At 47.8% G+C, this 18,585-nt stretch overlaps 1 protein-coding gene across 1 annotated transcript in view; it reads left to right on the top strand.

Annotated features, from left to right (window-relative positions):
- LOC134459949 (matrix-remodeling-associated protein 5-like) overlaps positions 1–12,641 on the top strand; it is a 43,280-nt gene extending 30,639 nt beyond the window's left edge. Inside the window, exons 15-21 of the mRNA XM_063212455.1 lie at positions 1,112–1,242; positions 2,512–2,703; positions 3,889–4,496; positions 5,285–5,471; positions 6,428–6,721; positions 7,455–7,730; positions 8,469–12,641. Of these exons, the coding sequence (XP_063068525.1) occupies positions 1,112–1,242; positions 2,512–2,703; positions 3,889–4,496; positions 5,285–5,471; positions 6,428–6,721; positions 7,455–7,730; positions 8,469–10,037 (3,257 nt within the window). The 3' untranslated portion in view covers positions 10,038–12,641. The remainder of the gene's footprint in view (positions 1–1,111; positions 1,243–2,511; positions 2,704–3,888; positions 4,497–5,284; positions 5,472–6,427; positions 6,722–7,454; positions 7,731–8,468) is intronic.
- Positions 12,642–18,585: the final 5,944 nt, after the last annotated feature.

Below are 18,585 nucleotides of genomic sequence, written 5' to 3'. Positions count from 1 at the left end.
TGTATGTAATTCCTATTCGGTGGGTGATGTTTGGAAGGGGATTATACGGTCTCAGTAATGGAGTCTACTGTAGAGGGTAATGAGTGTTTAGAACAGTGTTTCCCAACCAGGGGTATGTGTACCACTAGGGGTACGCGAGCACACTGAAGGGGGTACTTGGAAAAATGTCATTATTATAACAAATGCATGGGGCAGTCAAATTAGGACAGAGAAAGCGATATAGAACATGAATTAGGGGGTACTCATGGCACAAACAAGAGGCTTAGGGGGTACGCGTGACAAAAAAGGTTGGGAAACACTGGATTAGAAGTGTAGTTCTGAACGGTGTTGTGATCTCAGCTGGTTTTAATCTGACGATTGACAAGCTCGACTCTCGATGATTTCATAATTGTAGAGTGGTGAGTGACGTTTTTTGAGGGTTCTTTTCATGATCCTAACTCCAGTCCTTCCTAGTTACTTTTAGCCTCGTGATGACGTCATTGACAACAGAACATCAATATCTCCCAAAAGAGCTCATTTCAAAGGTCATTTTCCCATTTGCATTTGGGACGTTGAATGGGGAAAAGTCCCCCATTTGTTGTTGTGGCTAGGCTGACGGTGGGGAAACGTTATTGTTTTCTCTATGGAGGCGGGGCCTAAACGAAGCGCAAGGCCACTAGCACAGGTTGAGGATGGGAGTGATGATAATGGAATGTAGCCTTGGAAAGAGTCCAGTCCTATACCTCTCTTGTCCTATACCTCTTCAGTGAAGAGTCCAGTCCTATACCTCTCTTGTCCTATACCTCTTCAGTGAAGAGTGCAGTCCTATACCTCTTTAGTGAAGAGTCCAGTCCTGTACCCTTGGAAAGAGTCCAGTCCTATACCTCTTTAGTGAAGAGTCCAGTCCTATACCTCTTCAGTGAAGACTACTGTCCTATACCTCTTCAGTGAAGACTACTGTCCTATACCTCTTCGGTGAAGAGTACTGTCCAGTGTCCACGTCAGGGAGGTTTAATCTGACGAATGACGAGCTCGAGTCTCGATGATGTCATAATTGCCCTTTGGTGAGTTAACATTCTAAAGTGCATTATGATGTCATCGCTGTTTCCTGTTTCCTGTTTCCTGTCTACAGGAGCCAGCGTGGCCCAGAACACCCGCATCCAGCGCTTCGAGGTGCACTCCAACGGCACCCTGATCATCCGCAGCGTGCTGCCGTCAGACCAGGGCCAGTACATGTGCAGCGTGCAGAACCAGTACGGGGAGGTGAGTAGGGCTGGGTAAAATAATCGATTCAAACGATAATAGATTCATATCATTTAAAATTCACATAATCGATTCACAAGGCACAAACTCGATTTTTTGGTTCTTTTTGTTTAATTTAGGTCTACAGAAAATACCCAATTGGTATTAGTCAATTAGGAATAGGCCTACGTATTACAAATTAGCAATCTGTTAACACCGTCAAGCCACAGCCCTTTGACATTTTGATATAAAAATAGGCAACAGCATCTTTTGGGGGAAAACCTGGCACCAAAAAGGGAACGGATTGAATCGATTCGGAATGAATCGAATCAAATTGAATTGTGATTAATCGATTCAAAGCCCTATCAATCAAAATCGAATCGATACAGGAACATGGCTGGAATACCCAGCCCTAGAGGTGAGTGTTGGTGTGTGGGAGAGAGAGCATGTGTGTATGTAAGGCTGATGGTAAGGGAGTGCAATACAGGGAGGTGAGTGTTGGTGTGTGTAGTGTCCAGAACCAGTACGGGGAGGTGAGTCAGAGATTCTTTAAGTATATAGAGATATGCCAATGTAATAGGTTGCTATGGGCACCTAACATGACCAGGTTCTGGTCTGCCTAAAGGGGCGTGTCATAATACTCCTAGCATTGAATAGAACAGTCCTTAGGTCTGCCTAGGTCTGCCTAAAGGGGGATATCCCCCCCCCTCCCCCTTGCAATAATAGAACCCGGAAACAATGGGCTAATGGAACCTCTCTCTCTCTCTACTCTCTCTGGGTGAGTGTTGGTGTGTGGAAGAGAGAGCATGTGTGTATGTACGGCTGATGGTAAGGGTGTGCAATGCGGGGAGGTGTGTGTTGGTGTGTGGGAGAGAGAGCATGTGTGTATGTAAGGCTGATGGTAAGGGTGCGGGGAGGTGTGTGTTGGTGTGTGGGAGAGTGTTGGAGGGAAGGGCTGGATTGGCCATCTGGCATAGTATAGCGGGCATTTCCAGATGGGCCCTGCACCCTCGTGGGCCCCTATTTTCAGAAAATGTAAAAAAAAAACTAAAAAAAGTGGGAGAGTGTGTGTGTGGTTGAGTATGTGTGTGTGTGTTGGTGTGTGTGGGAGAGAGAGCATGTGTGTATGTAAGGCTGATGGTGGTACTTAAGAGTGTGGTATATTTGTCTGTTGTGTACAATTATGTGTATTAGGTCTTTGGATATGTTTTTGTATTTGTTTATTTATGTAAGCTGGCAGACACTTCAATTTCCTTTGGGGATTAATACAAGTGCTCTGCTCTACTCTAGGACCGGGCCCTGATCCTGCTCAGCGTCCAGTCGGAACACCCCCGGGTTCTACATCAGCGGTACCGTGACGTGAGCGTCCACATGGGGGCGCCGGTGGACCTGGACTGCCTGTCGACGGGACATCCGAGCCCGCGGGTCACCTGGGTGCTGCCCGACCGCGCCATGCTCCACACGGGGGCGCTACCCGCCACGGTAGGAGACACCTCCACTTATGTGCCGTTTATACATACCTGGGTATTTTGATAAACAAATATTTTACTTCTCTATGCTTAGCTAAATATTTTCGTTCACATCAAAGGCAAAAACGCATAAATATGCTGTTGAGAGCTGTCATAAATACGTTAAGCCTGTCCGCCGTAAGTAGAAGTCTCCGTTTATCTCTGTTTATATACAAACGCTAACTGGAGATTTTTTAAAAATCTCCACTTTTGCAGGAGTTTTTTTGGAGCTTCGTGTAAGGAAAACCTTTGTTTGTTTGTGAACGAAAGGTCTTTGTATATCAAAATACGTATGAACAGCACCTTAGTGTGTTACGACTCCTTGTTACGACCCTTTCTGCCACTGCAATTTTAAGACAATTAATCACCACCATGTCTACGCTTACGGATTGGGATTACGTTGTGGAAGAAGTGACTTTGGATAGCATTTGACCCATAAACACAGCTTGGTTTAATTATTTTGCACAGCTAAAAATGGGTCAACTTGTTCCCGAGCTTCCCTCTTACTGCAGCAGGGGTCGCCGGCTAGCCTGATTGTCATCAACGTTCAAATCTCTTCGAGACTTGGTCTGACCAAGAGCATAACAATTAACGTTTCCCAAATGGCATGGTTGACCCTTCTCCCTTGGTTTGCTTATGGTTGTTTGCTTATCGGCAAAGTGGGAGGAGTTCCCGTATTTGCGGGAACTCAGAAAGTACTTGCTGACTAGTTGCAACACTGAAAGTGTTGCGTCACTAGGAGGGCACAGCCTGGCTAGTCGCCGGCGACCCTATTCATTTGCTGAAAATGGTGAACTACACCATAACAACATTGCTATGACATTACAGAGAGCCATAGTGCTGCGCTAAGGGGTTAATACAAGGGCTGCACAATTAATCGAAATTAATCAAAAATCGCGATTCTGCGGCCACGGTAGGTTAATAAAAGAGTGATCATAACTTAAGCTCTACTCAAGACGGCTCAACTCGGCCCAATCTGTTATAAATTAGCTGTTACCAGAATGGTAATGACCAAAGGCCCTGTGCACTAAGGTTTTTTCAGTGACTATTACAGCGTTCTACTGTCGGATTGGCGTGTGTCAAGGGGCTACCAATCGTAATTTCAATTTTGACCAAAATACTCGTTAATAATTCATAATTTTTTTCCATGATCATTTAGGCCTCACTGGCTTCACAGCAGAGGGTGTCTCTGCTCCCCAACGGGACTCTACGCGTCTCCCAGACCACCTACACGGACCGCGGCATCTATAAGTGCATCGCCAGCAACGCCGCGGGAGCCGACTCCGTAACCGTGCGCCTGCACGTCTCCGCACTCCCGCCCACCATCACGCAGGGTCGTCAGGACAACGTGACATTGCTGGAGGGAAGCACCGCCTACCTGCACTGCTCCGCCATCGGAGCCCCACCCCCTTCCGTGCGCTGGACAACACCCGACAACTCCCAGCTACGCCCCTCCCAGTTTGTGACGGGTCGGAACCTGTTTGTGTTCCCCAACGGAACTCTGCTGGTGCGCACTGTGGGCCCAGAGGACTCGGGCCGCTATGAGTGCTCCGCCACCAACGCCGTGGGCGCCGCCTGGAGGGCCATCAACCTGCAGGTCGTCACGGGAGCGGCCTCGCGCCGCGCTCGCATCACCTTCTCGTCGCCGCAGACCACGGAGGTCGGATACGGAACACAGCTGCACCTTGACTGCGTTGCCACGGGAGATCCGGAACCCCGAATCATCTGGAGGACGCCCTCCAAGAAACTGGTGGACGCTCAGTACAGGTGAGGCATACAGGTACAGGTGAGGCACACAGGGACAGGTGATGCACACAGCCAGTACAGGGAGGCACACAGGGAACATGTGAGGCACACAGGGAACAGGTGATGCACACAGGGAACAGGTGAGGCACACAGGGAACAGGTGATGCACACAGGGAACAGGTGAGGCACACAGGGAACAGGTGATGCACACAGGGAACAGGTGAGGCACACAGGGAACAGGTGAGGCACACAGGGGACAGGTGATGCACACAGGGGACAGGTGAGGCACACAGGGGACAGGTGATGCACACAGGGAACAGGTGAGGCACACAGGGAACAGGTGAGGCACACAGGGGACAGGTGATGCACACAGGGAACAGGTGAGGCACACAGGGAACAGGTGAGGCACACAGCCAGGCATACAGCCTTAAACTGGTGGACGCCCAGTACAGGTGAGGCACACAGGCTTTTACATCACAGGACACACAGAGGAATACCTTAAACTTACCAGAAACAGGGAATGCCTTAAACTTACCAGAAACAGGGAATGCCTTAAACTTACCAGAAACAGGGAATGCCTTAAACTTACCAGAAACAGTGAATGCCTTAAACTTACCAGTGACAGGAAATGCCTTAAACTTACCAATAACAGGGAATGCCTTAAACTTATCAGTAACAAACTATACAGATGAGGCACATAAGGCACATATTCTGAACCTATTACATGTTACCTGTTTCTCTGTCAAATATGATTGCTTTACATGTCATTCCATAATACTACATGTGTTTTTGTTTTTGTTGTTTTCCAGTTTCGACCCTCGTCTAACAGTGTTCTCCAACGGAACACTGGAGTTGACGTCGGTGACGGAGCTGGACCAGGGTGACTACCTCTGCGTGGCGAGAAACAAGATGGGAGACGATTACATCCCGCTGCGGGTTGTCGTGGTCACCAAGCCCGCCAAGATCATGCAGAAACAGGAACTGGTCAGCCAGGAGGTACGATAGACAAATATTTTACTCAAAGTAACGTCCCTGTGCACAACCACTTGTCCAGGTGCTGGTGATGTGCAGTAAGAGTAATCCAAGTAAATGAAAGATGAATCACTGCACACTGGTATCTTTGCTGGTAGTTTATTTGGTGAACAACGCGTTTCGCTACTGCTTCATCAGGTTCACTCTGACATTACGCATGTCACCCAAAGGTGATAAGGGTGATTACCTGGTCACATGACCTCACCCACATTCAACCACTCCACCCATTTAAGTGCTAGACAACACCCAATCCTGGTTTAGGTATGTATGTTATCACATCCTACCATTTAAATTACTATACAATTCTCATGCACCAGGTAATCACCCTTATCACCTTTGGGTGACATGCGTAATGTCAGAGTGAACCTGATGAAGCAGTAGCGAAACGCGTTGTTCATCAAATAAACTACCAGCAAAGATACCAGTGTGCGGTGATTCATCTTTCATTTACTTAGACAAATATTTGAACTTAAACCCATAGGCAGAGTCTATGTTATAACATTACTGTAATGGTAATGGCTATGTCTCAATCTGTTACTTAAACCCTCTGAGGTCTAAGGCTTTTCAGAGGCTTTTAGGCTGCTTGCACCACCCTAACATTTTCAAGTATTTTCATTTCATATATATATATTTGGGACCTGGAAGGTCTGAGGTTTCTAATGGTGTGACTTATATGTTTCAATGACAAAAACTCACAGAGTTACAGATTTGTTTTTGGAGACACATTGCCCTCTGAAGGGCACTCAAACCTCAGAGGGTTAAGGTTCTGGGTAATGTCAGAGCAACGTTGTTATGATATAGTTGAGTATTTTCAGCAAATGGTTAATAGGCCCGCCGGCGACTCCATCTGCACCAAGAGGCTACGCGTAATAAATAAAAGAAGTTTTACAGAATCTCTGTCTTCATTATTCTGTCATCAGGTGACGTACGGCTCAGACCTCAGGGTAGACTGCGTGGCGTCGGGTCTGCCCAACCCCAAGATCCAATGGGCCCTCCCGGACGGAACCATGGTCAACAGCGTGAACTTTAACCCCTCGAGCTCGGGGTCGAGCTTTGGTTCCGCCGGCTCGAGCAGCCCGGGGCGGTCGCGGCGGTACGTGGTGTTCGATAACGGCACGCTGTACTTTAACGAGGTGGGCATGCGCGAGGAGGGCGACTACACCTGCTACGCAGACAACCAGGTGGGCAAGGACGAGATGAAGGTCCGCGTCAAGGTAAGAAAAGACAAATTAAAATTTAACATTACATTACATCACATTACATTACACTTAGTGTGAAGTATAAGAAGACAAGGCGTTGAGAGCTTCCTGATCCTTCTACATTACATTACATTACATTACATGACATTACATCACATTACATTACACTTACCTGCAGCTCTTAGAGGGTGGTGGTGGGTCAGGTGGTAGAGGAGAGGAGCATGCCTGTTTGGCAACCACAAGGTTGCAGGTTCGAGCCCAGCTCTGCCTGACCCCCATCAATGTGTCCTTGAGCAAGATACTTATCCCCTTATTGCACCTGATAAGACAGGATAAAACTTTATACTATACATTACATTACACTTAGCTTAGATAAGAGACGACTTTTTATTATTATTATTGTTATTATTATTATTATTATTATTATTATTATTATTATTATTATTATTATATTTTACCTTTATTAAGCCAGGGAAACAAATCACGTTGAGATGATTATCCCTTTTTCAATTGAGCCCTGGACTAGGCAGCAGAACTCATCACATTACAAAAAATGGCGTTTAAGTCATTTTGCAACGAAAGTCTTCATTTGTTTCGCCGGCTGGTGGTGTCTGACGTGAATGCGTCATTGTCCCTCATATTTGTTTCAGGTTCTGTCTGACCCCTAGAATGTGTCATTGCCCCTTATATTTGTTTCAGGTTCTGTCTGACCCCTAGAATGTGTCATTGCCCCTTATATTTGTTTCAGGTGGTGTCTGACGCGCCGGTGATCCGCAACCGCACGCAGGCAGGAGGAGGCGTGGTGCGCGTCATCTACGGCGGGTCGGCCACGCTGAGCTGCGATGCGAAAGGGGAGCCGCCGCCCACCATCCTCTGGTTCTCCCCCACTAGCCGCACCATCCCTGCGTCCTCCGACAAGTACCGTGTCCATAGCGACGGCACGCTGGTCATCCACAAGGCGCAGCGCCTGGACGGAGGAAACTACACCTGTCTAGCACGCAACAGCGCCGGGCAGGCACGACAGGTATGCACTGTAGTCTCTTAGTGCAGATGGGGTCACCAGCGGGCCTATTCACTAGTGGCACTACCCTCACGATTCGATTCGATTACGATTCGGGAGGTAGCGATTCGATTCGATTCAATTCTACAATGCATTGCAATGCATTACATTTCTACTGAAAGCAGTCATGATGAGACTAAACAAGTAGGCAGGTACTGAGCAACATTTTATTGGCTGTTTCTGTATCAGTCTTGCAGTTTTCAATGCTTTGAAGTGCTTTTATTCAATTTAACAATCATTTGCTCCCGAAATATCCACGGAAGTAATTGAAACTTACAAAATTTGCTGCATCGATTATGGAACTTGCCGCATTGAATTGAATTGTCCATGCCCCGCATTGCATTGCATTGCCGAATCGATTATTGTTGACACCACTACTATTCACTATTTGCTGAAAATACTCAACTACATCATAACAACATTGCTGTGACATTACCAAGAGCCTTAAGTGACAGATTAAGATATTGCCATTACAATTTTGGTGACATTATAACACAGGCTCTGCGCTAAGGGGTAAGGCATGCACTTTATGCATTTCCATGATGGCTGTATATGTTTTCTGTGTGTGTGTGTGTGTGTGTGTGTGTGTGTGTGTGTGTGTGTGTGGAGTTGTGTTGTGTGTTATGCACCAGCTATGAGTATGTCCAAGACAAACTTCCCTCGGGACGAATAAAAAGAATGTTCAATCTTGAATCTTGACAGGTGACCCGCCTGGAGATTCTAGTTGCTCCGCCCACCATCAACGGGCTGCGGGGATCGACCAATAGCCTTCGAGTGCGGGGCGTCAGGGACCAGCGGAGCTACGTGGACTGCGAGACGACAGGAACGCCGCCGCCACGCGTCAGCTGGGTTCTGCCTCGTAACGTGATCCTGCCGACGCCCTACTACAGCAGCCGCATGACGGTGCACCGCAACGGAACGCTGGAGATCCGCGGGCTGAGGAGCAGCGACGCCGCGCAGCTGGTGTGTGTCGCGCAGAACGAGGGAGGAGAGGCCCGTCTGATGGTGCAACTGGACGTGGATGAGCCTGCTCTGGAGAGACGACCCTCTACTCCCCTGGTCCTCTCCCCAGCTTCAGATAGACGTCCCTCCAACCCCCTCGCCCCAGCTGCTTTCCCTGAGACACGTCTCTCCATTCCCGTCGCCCCTGGACCTGAAAGGCATCTATCCAACCCCCTTGCCCCAGCCCCTGACAGACGACCCTCTAACCCCTTTGCTCCAGCTCCTGTTCCTTTCCCTGAGACCCGTCTCTCCATTCCCTTCGCCCCTGCTGCTCCTAGTAGTCCAGAGAGGCGTCTGTCCACCCCACTGGCCCCCGCCCCGGCTGCACCTTTCCCTGAGACCCATGTCTCCAACCCACTTGCCCCTGTCCCTGGTCCCAACCCAGTGGTGCCTGTGATCCCCAGGACAGACGCCCGCCCCCTCACTCTCGGCACCCCCATCATGCTCAACTGCTCCCTGCCCGGCGTTCCCTTGAGCACCCTCTCCTGGGTTCTCCCCGGTTCCGGTTCCACGCTCGCCAGCGGTGCGCGCTTCTCCCGGTTCTACCACCGGCCCGACGGAACCCTGATCATCAGCAACCCGACGCTGTCCGAAGGCGGCGTGTACCGGTGCGTGGGGCGCAGCGGCGGCGCGGGTGTGGGCAGCATGCTGGTGGAGCGTACCGTGGCGCTGGTACCAGGTCGCGCCCCGGAGATCACCAGCCGCTACAGCGCCCCGGTCAGCATCCTGAACGGAGGCAACCTGCAGTTACACTGCCTGGCCAGAGAGGGCAGCGCTGCGGCACGGCTGAGCTGGACGTTGCCGAGCGGGGTGGTGCTGACGCAGGGTCAACGCGCCGGGCGCTACACCATCATGCCCAACGGCACGCTGGCCGTCACGGCGGCGTCCGTCTACGATCGCGGCTCGTACGCCTGTCGCGTGGCCAATGAGTTTGGCAGCGCTGTCCTCACTGTGCCCGTCATCATCATCACCTACGCCCCGCGCATCACCAGCGCGCCCGCCCCCACCACCCAGGCGCGCCGCGGGGTCGCCGTGCAGCTCAACTGCGCCGCTACGGGGTTGCCGCGGCCGGAGCTTGCCTGGGAGACGCCCGACAAGACGCGCCTGGTGGCCTCCGCGCAGCCGCGACTCTTCGGAAACAAGTACCTCCACCCCCAGGGGGCGCTGGTCATTCAGAACCCGACGCAGCGTGACTCGGGGTACTACCGCTGCACGGCGCGCAATGTCATCGGAGTGGACTCCAAGGGGACCTACCTGCAAGTGCTGTAGGTGTCGACTCCAGAGCCTAGCGTTTCTTTTAGGGACTCTTTAGCCTTAGAGATTCCATCCTCAGCCATTCTAATGACAGTTTGTATTGACACCAGACCATAAAGTCATTGGAGTCGGATCCAAGTGCTGTAGAGCGTGTAATACACAATTTCTTACAGAGACTCTTTGACAATGACACTTTGCAGACCATTATTATCATGTGGAGTCCAACTTCCTGCAGGTATTGTAGAGCGTAATGTGGAATACAACCTCAGACAATCAATCTTATGTGGAATACAACACTATCCCTTACGGAGACTGTTCAGACACTTTGCAGACCAGCATGTGGCATGCATCCACCCTCTCAGCTTTGGAGACCAGTATGTGGCATGCATGCATCCACCCTGTCAGCTTTGGAGACCTCAGCCAATCTGATGACAATGTCTCTGCTGCCTATCTAGTGACACTTTCTAGATGCAATGCCTCTCGTTTGTTTCAGGTACTCGTGCAGAGAATTATGTGGAATATATCATTCCTTTAACTTTGTGACCTTTCAGATGACACTTTACATTGACTAGGTGCTGTATATGGTTTTTATAATGCCTGGTCCCCATATACAATAGAATGCCATAGAAATCAATAGAATTGGGCGGGATTTTGTGCTTCTAGGCGGGTTTTGAGCATTTTTTGGGCTGGAAATCATCAGACTCATCTGGCAACCCTGCCAGGGACTCCGCCACTTCAGCCCTCCAAGAGTATACATCAGAGCATACATCATCTCTTCAGTCTGGAGAATCAGAATCTTCAGCCATTCTAATGATACTCTGCAGTGCACCGCATGCAGAGCGTAATGTGGAACATATCATCTTTCTCACTTAGAGAATAGAGCATGATCTGGACTGCATCCACCCTCTCTGCCTTAGGGACTCTACTCCTGATCTGGACTGCATCCACCCCACCCTCTCTGCCTTAGGGACTCTCCAGTCTACAGACTCTCCAGCCAATCTGACAGTGTGCATTGACTAGGTGCTCAATATGGTTTTATAATGCCTGGCTCCATATGCAAAAATAGGTTTCTGTTCTGTATTTTCAAAAATCCTGCACGCAATACAAACACAAGAGTCAACCCTGAGCCTAAGTCGTAGAGTATAATATGAAGCCTCCCATTTAGGGACTCTTTGGTCTTAGAGACTCCTCAGTCATTCTAATGATAGTTTGTATTATTGACCACACCAGAGCACAATACAATCACCCCCGCTCTCTCTCAGGGACTCAGTCTACAGTCTAGAGAGTCTTCAGCCATCCCAATGACATTGTTGATTCAACATCGTGCCTTCAGCCTAAGTCTAAGTGTATAACGTGAAGGCCCATATTTCCTTTAGAGACTCTGCAGCTGTAGAGAATTCAGCTATCCTAATGTCACGTTGTAATGACAAGATGCTGTTTATGGTTTTACAATGCCTGGCCTCCTTATGCATTTTTTTTTGTGTGTTCTCAAAAATTCTGCTCACAAATTCTTGATGAGGATTTCTAGAGATTCTCTTTGTTTCACCACCTACGCAACACTTGTTAAACAAAAACCCCTGACGGGCACTCCACATGTTCACACATGAGAAAAGATGCAACCCGAACCCCAAGCCTAAGCCTTAGAGTGTAATGCAAAGCCTCCAGTTTATTTTACTCTGACTGGGAGACTAGCCATTTTAATAAATAGCCATTTTAATGACACTGTGCATTGACTATATGGGTTTGTAATACCTGGCCATACATGCAAAAAGGTTCTATTTCATGTATATATCTTCCTCCTCCACACATCTTTCTCCTGCACTCATTCTTGAACTACATGCCCTACTTCCAAATGTTGCTATCATGTTATATTAAGGTGAGTTGACATCTCACAGAGCAGGTATCCGCTGAGAGCTTCCCAAATGACTATTGCAGAGAAGTGGACTATAGTGGCTGTAAGGGTTTCCACAGACTCGCTCAACACCTACGCAAGACTCCTTAAACACAATCCCCTGAAGGGAACTCCACATGTCCCTCCATGTCTTGATGTGGTTCCAAGAGGAGAGTCGCCGTACAGTTGCCGTCAGTCATAGCCTTTAGGAAAATCTAAGCAGTACAGATTCGTAGCCTACAGCCAGTTTAGTTTAGTTATGTTTTTGGCATATTTGACATGGGCCATGTACAGGACATTTCCAGTACCAGAGCTGTAAAGCTTAAGCTTATTTGCATCCATGGTCCCTGGACAGGTTACTATCAAACAAACACACATTCAAATAAAACATTGCAACAGATGGTAAAAGCAGGTACTGTATATGCAGACATGCTCTCCTGCAAACGCAGCAACGCAGCAACGCAGCAGGTAGTCTCCTGCAAACGCAGCAGGCAGCAACGCAGCAACGCAGCAGGCAGTCTCCTGCAAACGCAGGGATTAGCTTCCAAAGCTTCCAAAAGCTGCAGTACAGTTGCAGTCACTAGTGCTTACAGCCTTGTAGCCCCTTGAGAGAGCCCTGTCTTGCAATCTTGGTGCCCCTTGAAACAACACTGTCTTGCAACATTGGTGTCCCTTGAAAGAGACCTGTCTTGCAGTCTTGTAGCTCCTTGAGAGAGCCCTGTCTTGCAGTCTTGTAGCTCCTTGAAAGAGACCTGTCTTGCAGTCTTGTAGCTCCTTGAAAGAGACCTGTCTTGCAGTCTTGTAGCTCCTTGAAAGAGACCTGTCTTGCAGTCTTGTAGCTCCTTGAAAGAGACCTGTCTTGCAGTCTTGTAGCTCCTTGAAAGAGACCTGTCTTGCAACATTGGTGCCTTCAGCCTAAGCAGGCAGGAATCCAAAGCAGCAAAGCAGTAGCCTAGATAGGCTCCAACAAAAGCACATGCAGTAATACAGTCTTGAAACCGTATTGGTTTTGGTTTTAGAATGCGCATTTCAAAGTCCTATTCGGGGGCTAAGACTCAACTGTCACAATGGAGTTTTTATTTTTATTTTTACATTTAGTGTTTTTTAATGAACAGCAAAAAAGTAACCGCATTAAAAAAATATCTGCCTACGTGTAACCGGCCCCATCTCTCATCTCCAATCTCCCCTGCTTTAAGTCCCATCTCCCATATCCCATCTCCCATCTCTCATCTCCCATCTCTCATCTCCCATCTCCCATCTCCCATCTCCCATCTCCCATCTCCTCTGCTTTAAGTCCCATCTCCCATCTCCCATCTCCAATCTCCCATCTCCCATCTCCCATCTCCTCTGCTTTAAGTCCCATCTCCCATCTCCCATCTCCTCTGCTTTAAGTCCCATCTCCCATCTCCCATCTCCCATCTCCCATCTCCCATCTTCCATCTCCCATATCCCATCTCCCATCTCCCATCTCCACTGCTTTAAGTCCCATCTCCCATCTCCCATCTCCCATCTCCCATATCCCATCTCCCATCTCCCATCTCCTCTGCTTTAAGTCCCATATCCCATCTCCCATCTCCCATCTCCCATCTCCTCTGCTTTAAGTCCCATCTCCCATATCCCATCTCCCATCTCCCATCTCCTCTGCTTTAAGTCCCATCTCCCATCTCTAAGTAAGTGCAGCTGGGGGAAGTCTGCTCTTCAGCCAAGACTACAGTTGGCAAAGCCAGTGGAGCGAGTGTTCACCATATGCACCGGAAATGATGACAGCGATCTGTAATTTCCCCCTCTTTTCAACAGCAGCAGCAGGAGCATGATGTATAGTGTGTAGTCTAGTCCATACAATCATGACCACTGGATATGTTGTTTAGGCCTTATCCTTCATGCCCCAGTGCCTACTGCTGGCATGATGTCACAATCAGTGTTGCCAGATTGGGCGGGTGCCTGCCCAATTGGGCTACTTGGGATGAGCGTCGGCGGGCAAAAACGGGGAAATTTTGACATTTGGTGTTTTTTTCAGCCGTTTTGGGACCGTTGAAGTCAATGTAAATTGTTGAATTTGGGTGGAATTTAGCGCAATTTGGCAGTTTTTGAGAACCTTTTGGCCGGGATTTGGTCAGACACATCTGGCAACACTGGTCACAATCAGTTTCAGAGCCACAGCGGCCATATTGGAATGGGGGGGAATGTTTACGAGTGAATTAACTTTGTGCGACAAAACCGGCGAGATTTAACCGTTTTTCCATCACATGTGTTACACTATCTTCTTGACGTTAAAAACGAATTCTGTTTCTGATGGGAAAAGCACTCATGGTGGGGAAAGCGACGTCTTCCATGTGTTTTTGATCCCGTGAATCAATATTGCTAACGCCTTGTAGCTGATAATAACGTGACCGATGCCTGGATGTCCGACTCTCATAACGAGAAACGTCTGTCAGTGTGGTGCTCCATATGTATGTGTACGTAAATGAGAAAATATATGTAGCCTATATTTTTGTTGTTTTGCCAAGTACTTTTGTAATGAGAAATCACTTGTCAAATGATGCAGACAATGTATAGGTGCTTATCTAAGCAGAGTACACACATTTGGCTTTGGCTCGATGTTTAACTTACATTACATTACACTTAGCTGACACTTTTATCCAAAATGATTTGCAGTAGTTATTTACAGGGTATTGGTTACTGTCCCTGGAGCAGTGTGGGGATAGGTGCCTTGGTACAGGGTATTGGTTACAGTCCCTGGAGCAGTGTGGGGTTAGGTGCCTTGGTACAGGGTATTGGTTACAGTCCCTGGAGCAGTGTGGGGTTAGGTGCCTTGGTACAGGGTATTGATTACAGTCCCTGGAGCAGTGTGGGGTTAGGTGCCTTGGTACAGGATATTGGTTACAGTCCCTGGAGCAGTGTGGGGTTAGGTGATTTGGTACAGGGTATTGGTTACAGTCCCTGGAGCAATGTAGGGTCAGGTGCCTTGGTACAGGGTATTGGTTACAGTCCCTGGAGCAGTGTGGCGTTAGGTGCCTTGCTACAGGGTATTGGTTACAGTCCTTGGAGTAATGTAGGGTCAGGTGCCTTGCTGAAGCACTTCAGCCATAGAGTGAAACAGGGAGTGACAGGGTGGGATTTGAACCTGCAACTCAATGATATAAAACCCATCTCCTTAACCGCTGCCCCTTACAGTGCTTACAGTAGGTATTTGGCCATCGCAGTAAAGCATTAGACTCTTGCGTCAGAGTTGGATTAATCCGATGTTAGCGTATTAGCATTATCCACGTGTCCAGATGGTGCATGGCCAATCAGATTAGCATTTGTTTCTCATGTAAGAGTGCCATACAGTGCTCCTCAGATAGGGACAATGTGGTGCTAAAGCTTTTGTCACAATGTGCTGTGGTCCATGCTGACTTGATCATCTACAAATGCTTGACAATCAAATGCATGGTCCTTGCCATTCTGGTAACAGACAGTGTATAAAAAGGGGCTGTGTCTTAACAGGTTAAGACAGGGGGTGCGTTCCAATATGCGACCTTGTGTCCTCCACTTGTGCTTGTGGCCTCGTACCAGGAAGTAATATGTCATGATGACATCACTGACAATATCTCGCAAAAGCTCAATTGTAAAGTCGTTTTCTCAATTGCAAACAGGATGGTGAATGAAGAATAGTCCCCCAAAAATTGTTTTGGCTAGGCTGACAGCGGGGAAACTTATTTGTTTTCTCCACGGAGGAGGGGCCAGGAGGCGGGGCGAGGCCACAAGCACAAGTGGAGGACGCAAGGTCGCATATTGGAATGCACCCTGAGTCCCCTCTGTTGTGCATGGTTGGCTGTTTGTTCTAGCAGTGCAAAGGCAGCAGACCAAGTCCTTCTACACACAGTATGTGGTGGTCCAAGTAGTTCAGATCTACTTGTCTTGTGCCTGTGTGCTAATGATGTTTATAGGATAAGAGGTTGGGTGTTAATAAGGCTAATGGTTTTTATGGGACGTTTGCTGATCCGGTGCCTGAAAAACTGTTTTTGTCTGTCTGACAGCCCTACACATGTCTATCTATCTCAGTGTCCAACAGATGTCTGTCTGTCAATGTCCAAGGCATGTCTATTTTTAATGGCAAGAGGAAAAAATAGCAAGTGCTCTGAAATCTTTTCTCCAGGTTGAAGGGGTGCATCTGGTTATTCCTTCATAGACTGATGAATTAAATCCAAAGCACTTGCCTTTGAGTCAAGTTAGGTGTCTGTCTGTCTCAACAGTCTGTTGCATTCTTACACATTATGTATGTCTGTCTGTTTGTGTGACAGTTTTACATGTTATTCTGATTGACAATTCTGTACAAAAAGGAGACACCCGCACATTTCAGGTCTTTTTTTGTGCAAAGCTGTACATGACTTGGAAGCTCTTCTTAGCCAGTCTGTCCCTCTGCTCACTCTGTCTCCATTCCTAAACAGCTCTCCCAATGCAGCTCCAATCATTTGGAGAGTATAAACCACCACTCTATTCCATATTTCTATTCCATATTTCTGTTCCAGATTTCTATTCCAGATTTCTGTCCCCCATTCTATTCCATGATTATGGAATGCAATTTAAATGCAATTTTCATGCATCTTATTACTTCAGTTTAAAGTAGCACTGGGGCAACTGGAACTTGGTTGATTTTTCCTTTTACGAATTCAAAACGAAACGTCAATTTTGCTGTTTAAACACCATAATAAAAAAACACATGTGTTATTGCATCTCAATACGTCTTACTACATGCTTTACTACACATGTTATTACATGTGTTATTACATGTATCTTTCAGCAACACCATCATATGAAACTCATATTTTCATCAGCATAAGGTCAGACACACACACACACACACACACACACACACACACACACACACACACACACACACACACACACACACACACACACACACACACACACACACACATCAAGGTCAGCATGTTGTTTGCGAACACAAAGGAACTCTTTAGTATTCAGTTATTCCTGTTCCTAAATTATTTGTCTATTTTGTCTACTTTTGTATGATGCAAATTGTTTTACATTTTAATAAAGATACATGTATTAATTTATAATGTGGAGATGTTTTTTTTTACAAGTGATTTAGCTGTTTTGTGAGTTGAATGCATGTGTGTGTGTGTACGTACGTGCGTGCATGTCTGTCTGTCTGTCTGTCTGTCTGTCTGTCTGTCTGTCTGTGTGTCTGTCTGTGTGTGTGTGTGTGTGTGTGTGTGTGTGTGTGTGTGTGTGTGTGTGTGTGTGTGTGTGTGTGTGTGTGTGTGTGTGTGTGTGTGTGTGTGTGGTGCTTGACTGCTGGCGAGGAGGGAAACACACATTCTCCACTAGTCTGGGGAACATTGTTCAGACAGAGAGAAATGGATTGTGTATGTGTGTGTGCGAGTATGCGGGCGTGCGCGTGTATGCGTGCGTGCGAGTGTGTGTGTGTATGTGTGCGTGCTTGCCTGTGTGCGTGCGTGCGTGCGTGCGTGCGTGCGTGTGTGCGCGCGTGTGTGTGTGTGCATGTGTCAGTATGTGGACTAAATAGCTAAAACATCTGGATTAGAAAGCAACCCCACACACCCCATCTAGAAGCTCTCTCCCTACTTCTCTCTCCCTCCCTCCCTTTCTCTTTCTCTCTCTCTCTCTCTCTCTCTCTCTATCTCTCTCCATTCTGTCTCCCTCTCTCTCTCCCTCCATCTCTCTCCCTCCCTCTTTCTCTCTCCCTCTCTATCCCTACATCCATCTCTCTCTCTCTCTCTCTCTCTCTCTCTCTCTCTCTCTCTCTCTCTCTCTCTCTCTCTCTCTCTCTCTCTCTCTCTCTCCCTCCCTCTCTCCATTCTGTCTCCCTGAGCCTCCTGTGTGCTGATTGGACGCTCTCAGGCAAACAGGAAGTGGCTGATGATGTCACATATTCCGAGAGGAGAGTGGAGTGTGTACCTGAGTACCGACACACACACACACACACACACACACACACACACACACACACACACACACATTTTCACAGATACGTTATGTAAGGACAGGGGTTTTCCATTTCAGGTCCACACACACACACACTCACTGACACACCCATACACCTATACATATTAAAACCATACCCAGTACTTAGACTACACACATGCACTCCAGTACAAGCTCCTACACATGCACGCACACACACACATACACACACGTGTGCGCGCGCATACACACACACACACACACACACACATACACAAGACACTCATATGCTCTACATGGGGAGTGAGTCTCTCTGGTACAGATATAGCACAGTCGGCCCGATCTTGGCTGAATGTCGGCACTGTCGGCTGAGTGTCAGCTCGGCTGGAATACTGGTTACCGTGACTCAGCCAACACTTCATAGAACACTGAAAATAACTGTCATTTCATGCAGTAACTGAGCCAACACTCGGCCGACACTGAAAATAACTGTCGGCATACGGTAACAGGGCCATTATTGGGCCGCGGACAAAGCCAGAATTGGTTCAACTGTCAGCACTCGCGAAAAAAAGGATCGGGCCAACAATGGGCCAGATAAACTTTGCTACCTGCTACCGTACCATGGTTTAAAGACGAAATGAAGCAGTGACCTAATATAGGGGTCTATAACACCAGTAAGATAAGCCAGCAAATATATATATATTTTGAAGTCTGAAATTTAAGCCGTTAATGAAAAAA

The sequence above is a fragment of the Engraulis encrasicolus genome, chromosome 12 (assembly GCF_034702125.1).
Source record: "Engraulis encrasicolus isolate BLACKSEA-1 chromosome 12, IST_EnEncr_1.0, whole genome shotgun sequence".
Lineage (NCBI taxonomy): Eukaryota > Metazoa > Chordata > Actinopteri > Clupeiformes > Engraulidae > Engraulis > Engraulis encrasicolus.
This window is presented reverse-complemented; position numbering and strand designations above follow the sequence as displayed.